The sequence below is a fragment of the Scyliorhinus canicula genome, chromosome 16 (genome assembly GCF_902713615.1).
Source record: "Scyliorhinus canicula chromosome 16, sScyCan1.1, whole genome shotgun sequence".
NCBI lineage: Eukaryota > Metazoa > Chordata > Chondrichthyes > Carcharhiniformes > Scyliorhinidae > Scyliorhinus > Scyliorhinus canicula.
This window is the reverse complement of record NC_052161.1, coordinates 49,141,133-49,158,923: the sequence shown is the minus strand read 5'-3', so window position 1 is coordinate 49,158,923 and position 17,791 is coordinate 49,141,133. Positions and strand designations below refer to the sequence as shown.

The 17,791-nt window shown below is 43.9% G+C and overlaps 1 protein-coding gene across 2 annotated transcripts in view; it reads right to left on the bottom strand.

Moving 5' to 3' along the window:
• Positions 1–616: 616 nt before the first annotated feature.
• Positions 617–17,791, bottom strand: part of LOC119950798 (inositol polyphosphate-5-phosphatase A) — a 659,385-nt gene continuing 642,210 nt past the window's right edge. The window contains exons 15-16 of one of the 2 annotated variants that reach the window (XM_038773583.1): positions 2,420–2,456; positions 617–2,204 (exon numbers count right to left, since the gene is read on the bottom strand). In XM_038773583.1, coding sequence (XP_038629511.1) covers positions 2,155–2,204; positions 2,420–2,456 — 87 coding nt within the window. In that variant the 3' untranslated portion in view covers positions 617–2,154. Of the gene's footprint in view, positions 2,205–2,368; positions 2,457–17,791 lie in introns of both variants that reach the window. The other variant, XM_038773584.1, reaches the window with a different exon arrangement.

The window sequence follows — 17,791 nt, the reverse complement described above, 5'->3', positions numbered from 1 at the left end:
ACAAACTGTCAATCGGATCAGCTCTCCCGTCAATTTCTATTTTTGATGATGCTTCTCCGAGGAAGGCTGCGCTGAAATGTTTTGACTTCCCTCTTTCCCCACAAGGATGGAACGTAAGGTCTGCGTGTGCTGCGGTTGCTGTTTTCGCGCGTTAGCAGGGCACTTGAGCGAAGGGACCTTAACAGGCCACGAGAGAGCAGGACCCCCACTCCCCCAACTCGCCCGTGTGATAATCGGAGAATTGGGAATCGATTTAATCGAATACTTGGATAAATTCCCCCTAAGTACTCGTTTCGTTTACGCGACACTCAAGAGAGTTCCCTTCACCTCCGAAATGCAACCGCTATCCACGTCTGCTTGGTGGGTGATGTGTGACCCCAGTGGCTGCGCTTCTTTGGCCTCAGACTTTTCAAGGACCTCCTACTTTCTACGACCCCCTCCTTGCCATCGAAGCCCACACTCTGGGAGAGGAGAATGAATGGGCGCCGTGCCGCGCACCGCCATGAAAAGTTAGAGCAAGAAGTGAGTCCTGGAAACGTCGTCTAACAAATCTAACTGCTCCCAGTTATCAGAAAAGACCAGTTGGTGACACAAAAGACGAATCGTGACACTTGAATTGTTTGAGAAACAAAGAATTTTATTTTTATAGCCCATAAACGTCACTTAAGTTGAATCCTTGATTTAATAAAATAGTTTACAGTGTGTGTGGCTATTGATACATGGGCACATTGGTACAGTTTGTCTGCACACTTTTTTTTACACTCGGTCTACAGGCGAGAATGATCTCACGGTCACGGCCACATAAATTCTGGCGGCGGACACAAAATCATTTCCAATCATAGTGATTTATACGAGAACACGCATCAATCCACTGCTATCAAGTAGCTAGTGAACTTTGTAGTGTAGTAAATTAAATCGATAGAGGAAACGAATCGGCATTGGCTGTGTTTCCCATTTTCCGACCTAATCATCTTTTAATGCTGTAAAGAAGGCAGCGTGTAAAATTCGCAACATTAGCGCTGGAGATTAAATATAGGCGGTACAATACGAAATTTGCAACTTTAGGTTCCAGGTCTTTATATACAGTCCATTGAAGCACATCGAGCAAGCTACTATCAGAAGGAGAGATTCCCATTAAACTCTGTCCATAGATACTTGGCACCATATGCAGTAACAAAAATAGACAGAAATAGTTTACAAAAAAATCTTATGATACCCATCCTATTAAATTTCACATTCTGAAAACTTGGCATTATTGAGGAATAAGTTACTATAGAAGTACTTAACACAAACAGGCTGTTATTCGGCGTGGTGTTTATAGTAAAGTAAGATTATTTCGGTATAAGCTATCTAAAGTATAGTTTGGTCGAGAACTTGTACTTTTATGTGTTCAATCTGCTACCGTACTACCTAATAGTATAAACGTCAGACCCACGAGCAGCCAGTCTTCACGAAAATAGGTTCACCTAGGATTGCTGGAAAGGTTATATTATAAATTAGTTTTCTTTTAAAAATGGATATAAAAATGAGGAGGAGTTGAATTGTGATTCAAAACCAGATATGCAAAATGTAGTATCTAATATAAGGAATCACCAAAATGAAAAATACCTAACTAACCTACCACGGGCATAAAAAGGGGTGAAGGGAAATATCAATAACGCCATCACGTAAAGGGATACCACGGTCTATACAATCCAATGTACAAAAAAAAACCTCTCTAGTACAGTATAGATATACAATTTTCGCATTGCACTTCATAAAACTTTACAGAAGGATGCCGCTTCTCCTTTTAAAAGACAATAATGTTTTCAGCTAAACATTATAAATGTGAGATATTTAAAAGATGTAGTCAACTCTACTTGTTAGTGTTTGGCAACAGATCTGTGACACCGTTTCGGAACTGTCCCACATTGAATTCAAGTGTCACAGGAAATGTATGAAATGGCGAGGTATGTGTGGCCTTCTTGTGCAGACTTCCGACGTCAAAGCAAAATGGATGATGAGCGGTCTGACGGAGAGTGGGGTGGTTGGGGGGGGGGGGGGGGGGTGGCCCGAAGAAATACAGTATCAACATGAGTCGAATGACAAAGATGTTTGGCCGATGTTCTGCTGTCCCTGTTCCTCCACTTCGTATTTGCTGCTTTGGCAAACAGACTAGAGGGCAGTTTCTCGAAAGATTTTCTCATTTCGCTGATACCTTTTAGCTGCAGTGTCGGGGAGCGGGAAAAACAGAACGACAAACATCATCACCGTCACAAGCGGACAACAGAGATTGACCAAAGTATTTAAAGTACAAGCATGTCAGTTCAGTACCCAAGAGGAAAATGGATGAATAGTAAAAAAATAAAAGTAAAACATTAATATTTACCACCACATCACTGCACCACACAACAGTTGCGCATATGTCTATTAGGTTTACCTGCCCCAGCAGCTATTCGAAAGAACAGGAAGACAGGCTGTGAAAAAAAAAACACAGACACACACATCACTGGATCAGTGTGATATTTTCAAACATGGTGCCTAATTCAGGAAGGTATTTATGAGCCAAGACTACCTAATTACTCAGATTTGTTTTCATCCCTATGTGTTTTCTTATTAAATTAATCATTTTGGAGGTGAGTTCGGATTGCTTAATTTGGGATCAGTGAAATTTCCTCTGACCGCCCCCCCGCCTTAAAGTGCTGTGTTCATTTGTCCTTCCTTAGATCACACCGTCCTCAGGGGCAAATCCAGCCTTGCTTTGGTGTTGTCATGCTGAGGAAGAACCGGGGGCTTCATTGAAGCTCACTATCCGCTCATTTCTCCCATCCACTCACTCCGGCCAACAGAAAACAAGATTGCGTTAGCCAAAGCAGCGTCACCACGCCCACTGCCAGAAAGTTAGGCCGGTGTCTGCCGAATCTGACTCGCAGTAAAGCAGATCGGTGTGCTATCAAGGGAAATCCAGCTCTGGGGCACTCAATTTCAGTAACAAACAGAACGGGAATATTAGCAGCACCCCTGCCCCATCTCCCAGCACAGATACATGGCGGTGAAGGAGCCTGCGGGTTGGACTCTGATAAACAGGCTGACAATTAAATGCAGCAAGTCTCCCCTCTGCTCCAATTTGGACCCGATCGTCACTTGAAGTCTAACCGGACAGTGTGAAGGTGCCACTCACTGACACAGCCACCGCGTCCCCTCAGTCCAGGCCCACGTTTAGCAGCGCCAGCCCGCTTCTCAACCTCCAAGTAATTCTAATGCCCATCCTAATTTTAACGTCTTATTTCCCTGGCTGGTTCGTCATCACAGAGAACACCACCAATTCAATGATTTGAGCTCTTCGCTGATAAACTGGATTGGTGTTGGGTCCTGCACTGACTCACCCACTGGCCTTTGCCCTACTTGCCCTTGCTGTCCAGGTAATTACAAATGCCCGGGCAGAGTTGCTCATTCGAATGCTAGCACTGGGTTCAGTGAGTGAGCGGGTGCGTTATCAGCTAGCTGTTGGGGCCTGAAGAGCAGACAGGGCCAACATGGGCAGGAGTGCCTCTTGGTGCTTGATCCTACATACACTACTCAGCAGGTATCTCTCAGCCGGGGTTGAGCCAGAGGTGCATTGATGATGAAAGGGTTCCTTCCACCGACTTTGGAATCATATTATGAAATAGCAAAAAAGCTCAAACCAAGTCAAGCTTGAGATGAATGTAGAAACTTTACATATTATATGTTATATCTATTGTAGTAATGTTTTTAAAAGCAGTATATATCTGTTGTGGTAACATTACTAAGGAACCTAGGTTAAGGCACCGAGACTGTGTCTGCTACAGCTGTAATTAAGGAGTCATAAAAGTGGTGTAATTATTGATTTTAATGGAATTGTATTTTGATTGCAGGAGATTCCCTGGAGTATAGATAATTCATGATGGAGTAGTGTTTAGTCATAGCTAAGCAGGTGATGGAACTTAGTGTGATACAGATGTCGTAATTAATGGGAGGAGCCAGGTCAGTTTGCAATTTTGCAGTGTGGCATAGGATTTGAGTATGACAAGACAGAAATGTCCTGGACCTGCTCTTGGAAGGAACTCTCTCCAAAAGTATCTACACAGCTAAGCAAGTACACCTGTTTTGCTGACGTTATTTATCAGTGGCATTTGAACTATATTGGGTTGCTTAATTGGAGTTAACAGCATGTATAGATAGTAAGTTCAAGTGTTTCCTTGTGCCAAATAACTTTTAACTGATAATTTAAAAACTATTTATTTGATTTTTTTTCATAGAATTTACAGTGCCATTCGGTCCATCGAGTCTGCACTGGCTTTTGCAAAGAGCACCCTACCCAAGCCCATACCCACACCCTATCCCCGTAACCCAGTAATCTCACCCAACACTAAGGGCAATTTTGGACACTAAGGGCAATTTAGCATGGCCAATCCACCTAACCTGCACATCTTTGGACTGTGGGAGGAAACCGGAGCACCCGGAGGAAACCCACGCACACACGGAGAGAACGTGCAGACTCCGCACAGACAGTGACCCAAGCCGGGAATCGAACCTGGGACCCTGGAGCTGTGAAGCAATTGTGCTAACCACTATGCGACTGTGCTACCGTGCTGTTGGTGTGGTTAATTCTGTGTTTAAATTAAAGTTTGTTTTAACATAAAAGATACCTATTGGTCAGAGTCATTACTTGGGTGAAACATCCTTTCCTCACAGTTTTATAAATAAAAAAACAATGTTTAAGGTTCTTGTCTGGTATCCTAACAAATGTTGGGGTCTGGTCCGGTATCCTAACAAAGATGTAGGAGGCACTGCAACAGGTTTGATTATGGGTAAAATGTAATTTTCTGCAGGCATGCTTTATCCCAGCACTCAATTAAACATATATTAACATTGTAGCAACTGCACATAATCTATTCAAAGTTTGCCCTCCTCCCTTGCTCTTTATAAAGTCCTGCTTGTTCACAGCCTGACGGATCCATGTGGCTCCCTCCTCTTCTCTCTCATGTGCCCCTGAAAGAGCACCTACATTGCTGCAGAAAGTCGACAGAAGAACAAACTGCTCTATAGGGACAAAAAAAGAAAAGAGGTAAGGGCTAATAAAGACAAGAGCAAAGTGAAGAGAAGAAAAAGAGGTCACAGAGAGAGAGAGAGAGCTGAATGTGTGAGAGGACAGAGAGATGAAACAAACATGAAATTGAGAGAATGCAGAAAACAAAAGCAAAGGGTGAATTGAGAAAACATAGAAGGGGGATGAGAAATACAGAAATGAAGACGGTGAGAAAAAACTGGGTGAAGAGGAAGAGATACAGGAGTAGAGAAAGAACTGAGAGGAGGAACAATGTAAGTGGGAGTTGAGAATGAGATCTGAATTGGAAAAAAAGGCAATGGGATCAGCAAGGACTTTTTTGAAGGTTTATCATTCCCAGTATCCTTCACCAGAGGGGGTCTGAGGGATAACAGTTGTGTTATTGCAGCCTAACCGGAGATAAGTTTGAAAACCACTGGCGCAGAAAACTCCAGAATGCTGTATTGTGAAGAATGGCAATTGGTTTGAGATGAGCCTTCCTAAAAGACATGTGGGTGTGGGCAGCTTTCACATATCCCGGGAAAGACTTTGCTGGAGGTTGGGCCTATTCTTGGCTTCTCGTTATTAAAAAAATCAGATTGCTGACTGAGTTATAATGCGCATCCCCCTTTTCACTGCAGAAATAACACTGAAACTACTCTTGCAATGAATATTTTAATTATATGTCACAAGTTTCCATCAGCTGGGTTGGTTTTGAATGACAGCTGGATATTTTACTGTGTTTTGCTTCATTCATTCTCAGGATGCTGGCATCACTGGCAAGGCCAGTATTTAATGCCCATCCCTAATTGCAGTTAACAAGCTGGTGCACCACCTTAATGAATACAACTGAGTGGCTTAGTAGGTCATTTCAGAGGGCAGTTTAAGAGCACACCTCTTAATAAATGTATGCCAATTTTCTCCCCTTGGTTTGCAGATTCCTCTATGACCAGCACCTTAACCAACTAACAATATTTGAACTGCAGTTTCTCTTGCCATCCTACCATGGATAACTTACTTCCATACCCTATGTACCAACATGGCTCAGCTCAATACATCTTTGAACACTTCAAATATTTGAAAATTCTCTCAGTATAAATTATAGCTAAGACAACACATTACCATTCAATTATTACATATATTTAATTTTTAGAGGAGAATAATGCTTTTCAGAAGATATCAACAAGCTGCTCCACTAATCACGAGTCAACTTTGTTTAAAAGCAGCTATGTTCCATATTTTCTAATTTATTCATGGTTCGCATCGTTTCAGCTACGACAGATGATGGACACATGGCAAACAATCCATTTCAGATGGGTTAGCTTTGCTGATGGCTGAATAGGCCAATGCCTGCGAGGCAGGTTTTGCCACAAGTACAGTGCATGAAGCTACAAGCTGCCCTTGTGGGTTGTTGTGTTTGGTGTTATCATTTGTTGCCGAGTGTTCATTGTGGTGGTGCATGTCAGCCCACAGGAGGTGTTGCCATTTTCCTCTGTTTTTCAGCTGGTGAGTTGCAGGTGTGGTAGTCTATGTTTCGGGTCTGTAGGATGCTGTTGCACACTTCCTTGAAGTGAAGATTTGGGCATACTACTGGTCATCTGACTCTGGCTACCTCGCCATCCAGAAAGTCCAAGGGAATACAATTGTGTTCCACCATAGACGTGCCTGATCCATTAAAGCCTCCTCTGTTTGATTAGTGCCAACAAACATGGGCTTTGCCTTTGAGGGAAGTGCCACATTTGTGATCTCGCTAGGATATACCATACCATAATGCACCACAGGTAGCAAAGATGGAAATTGTTGAAATTCTTTTCTTGATAGCTGTGAGTCGTCCACGTTTCACAGACATACAAAAAGGATCTGAGAAGGCTGGCGTTGGAAATCATCAACTCGGACCTAAGTGTAAGCCTGATGTTATTCCGAGCATGAGTTGGCCAAAGGAAGTAGCTACTTTCCCCATGCAAGCAGAAAGTTCCACATCAAGAGCAGATTGCTTGCCACTGAGGATCTGAGGTGGTAGAAATTTCTAATCACTTCCATAGAACATAGAACATAGAACAGTACAGCACAGAACAGGCCCTTCGGCCCTCGATGTTGTGCCGAGCAATGATCACCCTACTTAAACCCACATACCCGTAACCCAACAATCCCCCCATTAACCTTACACTACGGGCAATTTAGCATGGCCAATCCACCTAACCCGCACATCTTTGGACTGTGGGAGGAAACCGGAGCACCCGGAGGAAACCCACGCACACACGGGGAGGACGTGCAGACTCCAAACAGACAGTGACCCAGCCGGGAATCGAACCTGGGACCCTGGAGCTGTGAAGCATTGATGCTAACCACCATGCTACCGTGAGGCCCCTGTGGTGTGTTTTTCAATGTGATTAGGACGATGAACACCTTGTCCCCTGACCTTGGCTTTCTTGATACTTATAGTCAGGGAGAACAAGTTACAGGCATGGGAGAGACAGCCTAGGGGCCTTTGTAGCTAAGTTTCTGTGTGGGTGATTGGAGCAGCATCATTCTTCACTCTGATACTGTATTGTCAGAAGTGAGGCCTGCTGGAAAGTAGGCTTCATTCCAAGGTTGATACATGATGCAAAAATCATTACATGTTACAAAAACCAAGGTGGCAGAGCAGATGGTAACAAGAGAAAGCATCTCAATCCTTAGTGCCATAGGGAAGGCCTTTGTTAGGCTCATAATTAAGACATTCCATCTACTTGCAGACCAAGTGTACTTGGAAGCACACTGCAGTATCCATGCCAGAAGATCTACTGCGAACATGATCCTCTCCATACGTCAGCTACAAGAGGTGTAGGGAACAAGGTGTACCCCAATTCGTTACTCCATGGATCTCACTAAGCCATTCAACACCATCCACAGAGTGCATTCTTCGAATTTATTAGTAGCAGTAAATTGATGACAAGGTTTAGCTGCTTCTTTTGTAAGCAAGTTAATCCATCAGTTCTAAATTGAAGTTAGGTTGGTATACAAGCTTTGCTGTCTAAGTGACATATCTAATACTGTGATTATAGCACCTTGAAAATAAATGGCTACAAAAATCAAGTTGGAGCTAGCAACATTAGCTCTCCAGGCTACAGAGCAATCTACACTTGTAACAGACTAACATTTCTATGGACAGATCATGTCCAGCCTTTTGCATTAGCTGTGCATTTGGCAGTATAACTGCAGTCTAATTGCTAACTGTCTAAAATGTGCTTCCCAATCAGCTACTTTGCTCTGCTTTGAATTCTCCATTTCAAATCATGTGCTTATTCGCACATATTAGTCCTGAGTTGGAGCATGGATAATCTTAAATAAGAATCCTTAATTCTAAACTCTGGAAATTTAGGACAGATATGCAGTCTCAATGGGCCGGAAGGAAGGATTTCTGGGAAGTGAAATGAAATCTTTGACAGTCATCTGCAGTTATCATAGAATTTACAGTGCAAAAGGAGGCCATTCGGCCCATCGAGTCTGCACCGGCTCTTGGAAAGAGCACCCTACCCAAGCCCACACCACCCTATCCCCATAACCCAGTAACCCCACTCAACCAACACTAAGGGCAATTTTGGACACTAAGGGAACTTTATCACGGCCAATCCACCTAACACGCACATCTTTGGACTGTAGAGCCAAAGTAGCAGTACAACACAAAGATTGAGTCTCAATTTGTTCTTTGGAGGTGGATCATGGGGTCAGCAGTGAAGTGATGATGCTGACCTCAAGGAAAGCCTCCCATTGCACTCTAACAATATCTACGTCCTGGGTTTCCCTTATCCCATTATTGGATTCAATTTGGTGGCAACTTAAGTGGATCTCCAGGAATCCAGAAGAGGGATGTCATCAAGCAGAGTTAGCAGCCACTCACTTTGAAGTATTCTCACAGAGCAAACCAGGAATTAAAATTTGCTAATTATCTTTCATTTCTTAATTATTTTACATAGAGTGAAATAAATAGGGCCATATACGCAGAATTAAGGTAGAAACTGAAATATAAACTTCAAAGAAATTTGGAACGTTATTATCATTATCGAGAAATGTGACAATCTGTAAATATATATTTCAGGGCCAATCTGGTTGTTCAGAAGTAATTATGAACTTAGTTTAAACTTAACTTGGAGCTTAGAATTTAATTAAAATCCAGTCATTATTCATTAAAAATGTGCAACCTTTTGTTTTTTTTTTCAAAACACTGATATTAACGCATAAAAGGGCAAATTTTTAATTGCTTGCAGTCTATACTTCCAACAGTGCACCAAGTGAAGGACTGTAGAAGCACTGACAGCAACCTCTGAAGTTCCATGTTTATCTGCACACAGATAGATGCCATAAGTTGCCGTACGTTTCACTGGAGTGATGATGACGAATGCTGACAGTTTTGTAACATCACTTCTGCAAAGATTTGCAAATATTTATGGTGGGCACCACAGGCTCTTTTATACTCGGGTAAGATACCGCCATCTCAGCTGAAGCAAGCACTGTAATTGTGCCATACATACAATTCACAGCTGTCTGAAGTTTGGATCTGGAATAGCTGAAGGGCACATTCATGGCGTGGGCAGAAGGTCTGCTCTGATCCCAGAAAACCAGAGTGCAATTTTACTTTGGAACCTGAGTTTGTTCTTAACAATTGACCATGGAGCGAGCCACCCTGCCCCTTGTATCAATAACAGCCTCCAACTAAGCAAACAGACTGGTTCTAATTATGGCTTAACATAATTTAAGTTCCTCATTTATTAACATGCATGGTATCATTACTTTACTTAAATGACTATGCTATTAGGACAAAATAGCCTTGTGCCAAATGACTTAATTTTTAAGGAAGCAGTCCCTCCAGCTATCCTATGGATCAAACCTTTCTCACATTTCGGCAGAAAATAAACATTTCTCTTTCTTATTCTCACATATGTGTATTTGTGAAACCATGCTGTTAATTTTCATTTTTGACTTGCAGGTTTCTTCAAGCAACACAGGACCCAAGGACAAAATGAAGAGGCCACCGGTGTAAATAAGCCTGCAATGACATACTTCAGCACAAAATATTAAAACAGATAACACGTGGTTACAATCTTGTCTGAAGCAGAAAGTTTTCATTTGTACTTGGGAGGAGCTTGCTCATTTGGCAGCAATGGGGAATCAGTACAAATTTGAAGACAAATTTATTAGCAGGGATGCAGATCTTGTAAAACCGTGATTTATTTTCAAATTTTGTAGCTCTAGTTTGTCCAATATAGGTTTGATTTCAAAGTCCCTTCCAGTTTCAAGGGTGTTGAGTCGAGCAATATTTCATGCACTAATGTCTTGTGGGACATATTGCATTGGGTTTCAAAAATGTTAATGATGGCATTGTGAGTAAAATAAAATGTAGTGCATTTAAATATGTCATAATTAAATCATTAACCAAACTAAGTGCAAGGGGCACCACTAAAATAATCCAATTACATTGAAATGAGTACAGTCCAATGCCGGCATCTCCACATCATTGAAATGAGTGTATATGTCGGTATACTCGTAACCTAGTTGTCAATGTTGATTGAGATGCAAACCAGGAACAAGACGATTGTGGAGCTTTATTTGCTGTTAAGTGCCATTTATACTGGGTGGTTCTGGCTGCCATCTGCATAACATCATTTAACTGGCCACATATAACAAGGTTAATTTGAGTTCTCCCTCCGAGCATGTGTATGTGAGTAGACAGTGCCATCATTTCGTAAAATAGGAGAACAGATTATAAAAGGCCAGTAAATAATTTTACTTCAACAGCTTTCTGTAGAGTCCGGGTGCAGCCACTTACTATGATAAGTTTGCCAGAGTCTTGGGTAAAGCAGAACAGTGGAAGTGGTAAAGGTATGTATTCTGGTCAACTTTGGGACTGCCAAGGCACTAGGCCATATTGCTTTTAGTGAGCAGCAGCAAACAAGACTTAGTTGACAATTTTGATGCCATCTTGAAAATAGGAATCATATTATGACTGAATTCGATGTCAGGATCAAGAGGAAGAACGGAAAGGCAAAAACCAAGATTTTACATTTAAGTAAAGGAATGAGAAATCAATTTACCACAACAAACTGGGCTGAACTGTAAACCTATAAACAGTGGTAAGTAGGCAAAGTGGTATTTAATAGGACACAGAACAAGTACATAGTCCCAATAGGAATAAGTGTCATTTGTAAAGTTCAGTAACCATGATTGACAAGTGAGGTATGACACAACGTGACATGAAATGCAAGGAAATGTGGAAATCCAATGGGCTGGGAGATCTAGAAAAGGGAAAACATGAAAAAACAAAGTAATATGAAGTGTAGAAATGAAATAAAAGTGAATTGCAAAGTTTTTCAAAATACATTGAATGAATTAATGTGTGAAGGGAAATGGGGGATCATTAAAGATTAAAGCTAGCAAAATTGTAATGGACAATAAGGAAATGTAAAACTTATTCAAAGAGTACTTTATATCAATTTTCACAGTGGAGAAAAAGGACACAAAAGTAGCCGAGTCAGGAATGTAAAAATCAATTAAAGGGTGAAAGTCAGTGGCTTTACCATGTAAAACATCTCAGCATTGTAAGAGAGGTATAATTGGTCATGGTGGACAAAGCTCCAGCACCTGACCGTTTCTATTCCAGAGTACTTCACAAAAAAAAGGAAAGAAATTGCAGGTGCATTAACCATATTTTACAAAGCATTCCAGATCCAGGAATTGTGCTTGTGCACTGGAAAACTGTAAATGTCATTCCATTCCCGTGCCAGCCTCCCCGGACAGGCGCCGGAATGTGGCGACTAGGGGCTTTTCACAGTAACTTAATTGAAGCCTACTCGTGACAATAAGCGATTTTCATTTCATTTTCATTGTTGAAGAAGGAAGCAATCAGCTAATTACAGACTCATCTATTTAATATCAGCTGCGTTGAACCTGCTGGTATCTACCAGCAGAGACACATGTCAGAGCTCTTGGAAGATACCCGTAGTGTCCTAAAAAGTAAGGTTAAAGGGGGGGGGGTTGTTGGGTTACGGGTATAGGGTGGATGCGTGGGTTTGAGTGGGGTGATCATTGCTCGGCACAACATCGAGGGCCGAAGGGCCTGTTCTGTGCTGTGCTGTTCTATGTTCTAGAAGCTGATCAGAGAAACTCAGAGTGGATTTAAGAAGATTAGATAATGTCCAATTAATAGTGTTTAAGTTGAGGAGTTGACTATTGTATAGGGGATGGTCTATAGATGTTATCAATTTGGACTTTCAGAATACATCTGAGAAGATATCACATAATTAGCTGCAAAAATAGAAGAATAAGCAAGTGGAGGTAACCTTGTGACATCTGTTCTTAATTGGTTGGGAGACGAGAGACGGAGAACAGAAATAAAGGAACCAGATTCTGATTAAAAGAGTATAACAATTGGTCTTCCATAAAAAAGTTCCGTGCTGGGGCATAAATCTGTCACCATATATATTAATGACTTGAATGAAGGAATAGAGAGTTGTATATCCAAGGTTGCAAATTATGCTGTTGGAAGGCACAATGTGCTGTGCATGTGAGAACTGGAAGTTACAAAGAAAAAAGCAGATTTAGTTAGTGGGCAAAATGATGGATGATGAAGCTCAATGCAGGGAAATGCAGGGTCATCTACTCTGAATCTGAAAATGAAAATGAATGGTGAGATATCAAGCCTATTGAGGGGCAAAGAGACTTAGCTATCCATGTACAGAATTCACAAAAAGTGGCCATAGAGGTACAAGAAGTGACCACATAGTCTCATAGGATGTTGGACTTTCAAGGGAACAAGCGAGGAATTAATGCTTCCATTTTATGGCCAGAAGTACAGTGTTCAATTCTGGGCACTGGATCAGAGGAAATAAATATTAATATTCTTTTGGTAGTAAAGAGGTTTGATGGCAGCATCCTGTTAGTGCTGAATGCCACTCGTGTTGCTAACAGTAGCACTGTGAAACAGCTAGCTGCACCTGTCGCAAAAATATTTGAGATATCTTGCCCTCCCATGGTAATCTGAGGTATGCTGTGCACTTTTCAGAGCTGAAGTAAGAGTTTCTGTGATATACAATATGAAAGGATCTGATCAGGGTTGTCATTATCCCGCAGATGTGTTCTATTTCAGCATCAAGCTTGCCATGGCGAACAACTGACATGGGCCCTATTTACAAGGTTGCCGAAAAGACCAATCGTATAGCACAGGGAACTGCAAGAGCTCCAATACAAATGTTAATCAGTAATACATTAACTAGTATGTTAAGGAAAGTGAGTTCATTTGATTGTTCAATTTCAACTGTGAATTTGATCACTGGGTGGAGTCCATTAAGATATGTAAATAAATTATTACAACAGCTGCAGATTTAAATATAGCAAAGGTATTATCCACATATTGGAAATATGCAAGGGGTAGGGGGTTATAGTTTTTAAAAATCAATTTTTATGGGATGTGGGCTGCGCTGGCTAGGCCAGCATTTGTTGCCCATCTCTAATTGTTCTTGAGGATGTGGGGGTGAGCTGCCTCCTTGAACCACTATCATCCCTGTGGTGTAAGTGCACCCAGAGTGCTATTAGGGAGGGAGTTCCAGGATTTTAACCCAGCGACAGTGAAAGAATGCCAATATATTTCCAAGTCAGGATGGTGAGTGACTTGAAGAGGAACTTGTAGATTGTGGTGGTGTTCTCATGTATCTGCTGCTCTTGTCCTTCTAGATGGTAACAGTCGTGGCGTTGGAAGGTGCTGTCTAAAGAGCCTTACTGAGTTCCCGCAGTGTATCTTGTAGATGGTACACACTGCTGCTACTGTGCATTGGTGGTGGAGGAAAAGAACGTTTGTGGAAGGGGTGCAAATCAAGCAGACTGCTTTGTCCTGGATGGTGTCAAGCTTCGTGAGTGTTGTTGGAGCTGCACTCAACCAGGCAAGTGAAGAGTATTCCATCATACCTTTGACTTGAGCCTTGTAGGTGTGGACAGGTTTATGGGAGTCAGGAGGTAAGTTTTTTTTTAATCATAGAATTTGCAGGGCAGAAGGAGGCCATTCGGCCCATCGAGTCTGCACCGGCTCTTGGAAAGAACGCACTACCCAAGGTCAACATCTCCACCCTATCCCCATAACCCAGTAACCCCACCCAACACTAAGGGCAATTTTGGACACTAAGGGCAATTTATCATGGCCAATCCACCTAACCTGCACATCTTTGGACAATGGGAGGAAACCGGAGCACCCGGACGAAACCCATGCACACATGGGGAGGATGTGCAGACTCCGCACAGATAGTGACCCAAGGTGGAATCGAACCTGGGACCATGGAGCTGTGAAGCAAGTGTGCTATCCACAATGCTACCGTGCTGCCCTAACCGAGTTTCTGCAGGAGTCCGAGCCTCTGACCTGCGCAGGGCAAAGGATTTGCCAGGGCCCTTGTGAGCCATGTGCAAGAAGTCTCCCATGCACGCTGAGCCTTTCCCCTTCACACACTGCTCTGTACCAATGCCCTAACAGTGTAAATGATACCTCTGGTGTTTCCCTTCAGTTGTCCAGTTGAGATGAGCTGCTGCTCTGTCCATCCCCGCCAACCCAAACCCCATCCAGCATCTTGAGATCTCCACAATGAGGTAATGTGCGGTTGTGAGCAGCTGTGGTTCGTATAATGTTCACTGTCCAATCTTACCCCAACCCCGTTATGTACAACCTCCCCCCATAACCATTGACCACTTTCCAGGTGTAACATTTGTCCTTCCCATAGTTTCCCTTCAACCTGCCCCATCAGTCTCCATCCTGTGCAGGTGAATGTCCATGTCCCCAACTTCCCGAGGAGCCCACCCCTATTGCAGTATATCTGTGCCCCCCATTATTCTGCCGACCCACAAATCCGTTTCGCCATCTGAATTTCCTCCAACAACCTTCAGCGTCCCCTCACCCATCATCATTGTGTCCTCACCTCCCCATCCTCCCAGCTCCCGCTGCCAGCTTTAACCCTCACCATCTCTTATCATCAATTCCCCCAAGACTTATCAGTTGGTACCACAGGCCCCTTTTCTCTGAACACCTTTCCCCTCTTGCTCCCCTATGTCCGTTCACAACTGCACACCACCACCCCCGATATCCATTCAAACCTGCACAGCCCCACATGCCAGTTCGCTCCTGCACACCACCACCCCTGATAATGATTCAAACCTGCACAGCCCCACATGCCAATTCGCTCCTGCACAATTCAGGTTGGGCCTTCATCTGTGTTCTTTGAATGTTAATTTTTAAAATGCCGAGTTCATGACTGTTCACACCTGCACACAATCCCTTGCTCGCACTTCACCACAGCCCCAACCAACCTTCATACTACCTCACCCATTCCACAACCCCTGCATCATCACTCTCTTTCCCATACCACGCCTATCGTCCCCCATGTCTCTCTAAGCTTCCACAGATGACCTGCTTATTTTTCTAGGGGTAAACATCGGGGTAGCCTTTCCTGCTGGCGAACTGAAGCAGGAAATCCCTCATAGGTGCTGCCTCAGCGAAGGGAATCTCCCCGAGGCCAAAAGAAAACCTAGCAAAGTGCTATTGGTTAGCGGAGTGCTGCTCGGCACTGAAGCTGCTGAGAAACACCCCATTAAATGTGCCATTCAGTGGACGAGTCCGCGGAATCGTGCTCCATGTATGATAAATAAATGGTGTTGCCATGGAATCCCCTGTAAGCTCAGCTCTTGCAAAAATCTATGTTGGTTCCGAGAGAAGCATGTCTTGGATGAAATGGTGAGGTGTGGGTGACCGCACTTGACATCAAGGCAGCATTTGATAGAGTATGGCATCAAGGAATCTTAGCAAAATTTGAGTCAATGGAAATCAGGGGGAAACCTCTCCACTGGTTAGAGTCATACCTAGCACAAAGGTTGTGGCTGTTGGAGGTCCATCCTCTTAGTCTTGAGACATTACTGCAGGCATTCCTCAGTCGTGTCTTAGGCCCAGTCACCTTCAATTTCTTCATCCATGACCTCCTTCCAACATAAGGTTAGATGTGGGGATGTTCGCTGATGATTGCACAATATTCAGCACCATTCGCGCCTCCTCAGATGTGCAGTGCACATGCAAATGCAATAAGACTTGGACATTGCCCAGGCTTGGGCAGGCAAGTGGCAAGTAACATTCGTGCCACAAAAGTGCCAGGCAACGGCCATCCACATGGGGTCGCAGGCATAGGAGATTCTGAAGGGCTGGACACTTTCAGAGAGGCATGAGTGGAGGCCCCAGAGGTACCAAACAGCCGTTCTTTCTCCCTTTGGGTGCCTGAAGGAACCTGCCTGACTCCTTGAGGAGAAAGGGCACCTGGAAGGAATATCCCTTGTCGAGCCACTGCAAAAGCTCACCCATGGCTTCAGCGATGGAATGCAGGTCTGTGTGTATTCCTGACGGATAGGTGGTCTGCTGGACCAGGTTCACCATGGCATCCACAGACCTCAATGCGTGTTCATGTGGGCACCACTTCATCAGCCAATTAGTGCGCAAAATCCTCTGCCTCACATGCCACTCTGTTAACAGCCTCCGACACCTCTGCCTGATGTTTGTTCCCCAGCCTCTCACAGTAGCCCCAGTATTTCACGCAGGGCTGATTCCGGAAGCACAGCACATGATTTTGATGTTGCAGATATCTCTTCCCAGTCACCTGGTGAGCTTGGCAGACCCTGCCTCTTCCTGCTGTGGGCATGTGTCTGTGCCTGAATTAGATCTAGCAACCAGTGAGGTGTGTGTCTGCACTGATGGAAGGTGGGGTTGACTGCTTTGATTCTTCCTCCTACCCAATGCCTCCAGGCCTCTGTGAGCTGACGGAACTTCTGGACAGTGTTTCCTCTTCTGGCCTCTTCCTCCAGGTACATGTAATGATGTGGAGATGCCGGCGTTGGACTGGGGTGAGCACAATAAGAAGTCTTACAACACCAGGTTAAAGTCCAATATGATTGTTTCAAACACTAGGTTCCTCACCTGAGGAAGGAGCAGTGCTCCGAAAGCTCGTGTTTGAAACAAACATGTTGGACTTTAACCAGGCACATGTAAGTGAGAGAGGAGAGAGTGAGTGACACCATGAGCTGCCTCCAACATGGAGGAACACATGACCCTTTGGCTTCCATGTGACTACATTATGCAAAGATCCTTACTGGATGGGGGCTGCCTGCCGATCTCAGCATCTGAACAGGCTTGGTCTGGTTTCTCCCCTGCTAGCTGGGCTGCCCGCTTGTCGAACTCAGGAATTCTTGACATTATGCCAGCCCCTTCTGTCTTAGCTCCCTCTCTCTCTCTCTCTCGTTGTGCCTCAATATCAGAAACTGATGTCTGGGTGTCTGTTAAATTTGACAACCATATGAGCGTCATCCAGACAGCCCCAGCGCAAGATGACGGGAAACTACCACTGAGTAATTAATTAGTCTAGCATTGTGCGTTCCGCCCCGATTCTCCACCCCCGTCAAGCCGAGTTCCCGATGACATGGGTCTCTCATGCTATTTTTTGTTGGGTACTTGGCCTGGCAGCTGCAGACTGAGTCCAGCACCGCCAGAGTCGGGGGAAAGCTGATCCGCAAGCAGGGGGGATTTTGGCAGGCACTGGGGGAACTGGTGGGGCGTGGTCCAGAGGTGGGCCAAAGGGGACACTATTTGGCAGGCTGGGTCCATGTGCACAGCATGGCTGCTGCAGGTCCCCGGCAATTCTCCAGCCATATCGGCAGCTAGAGCCAGGTGCTCTACGCTGCGTGCCTGCTAGCCCC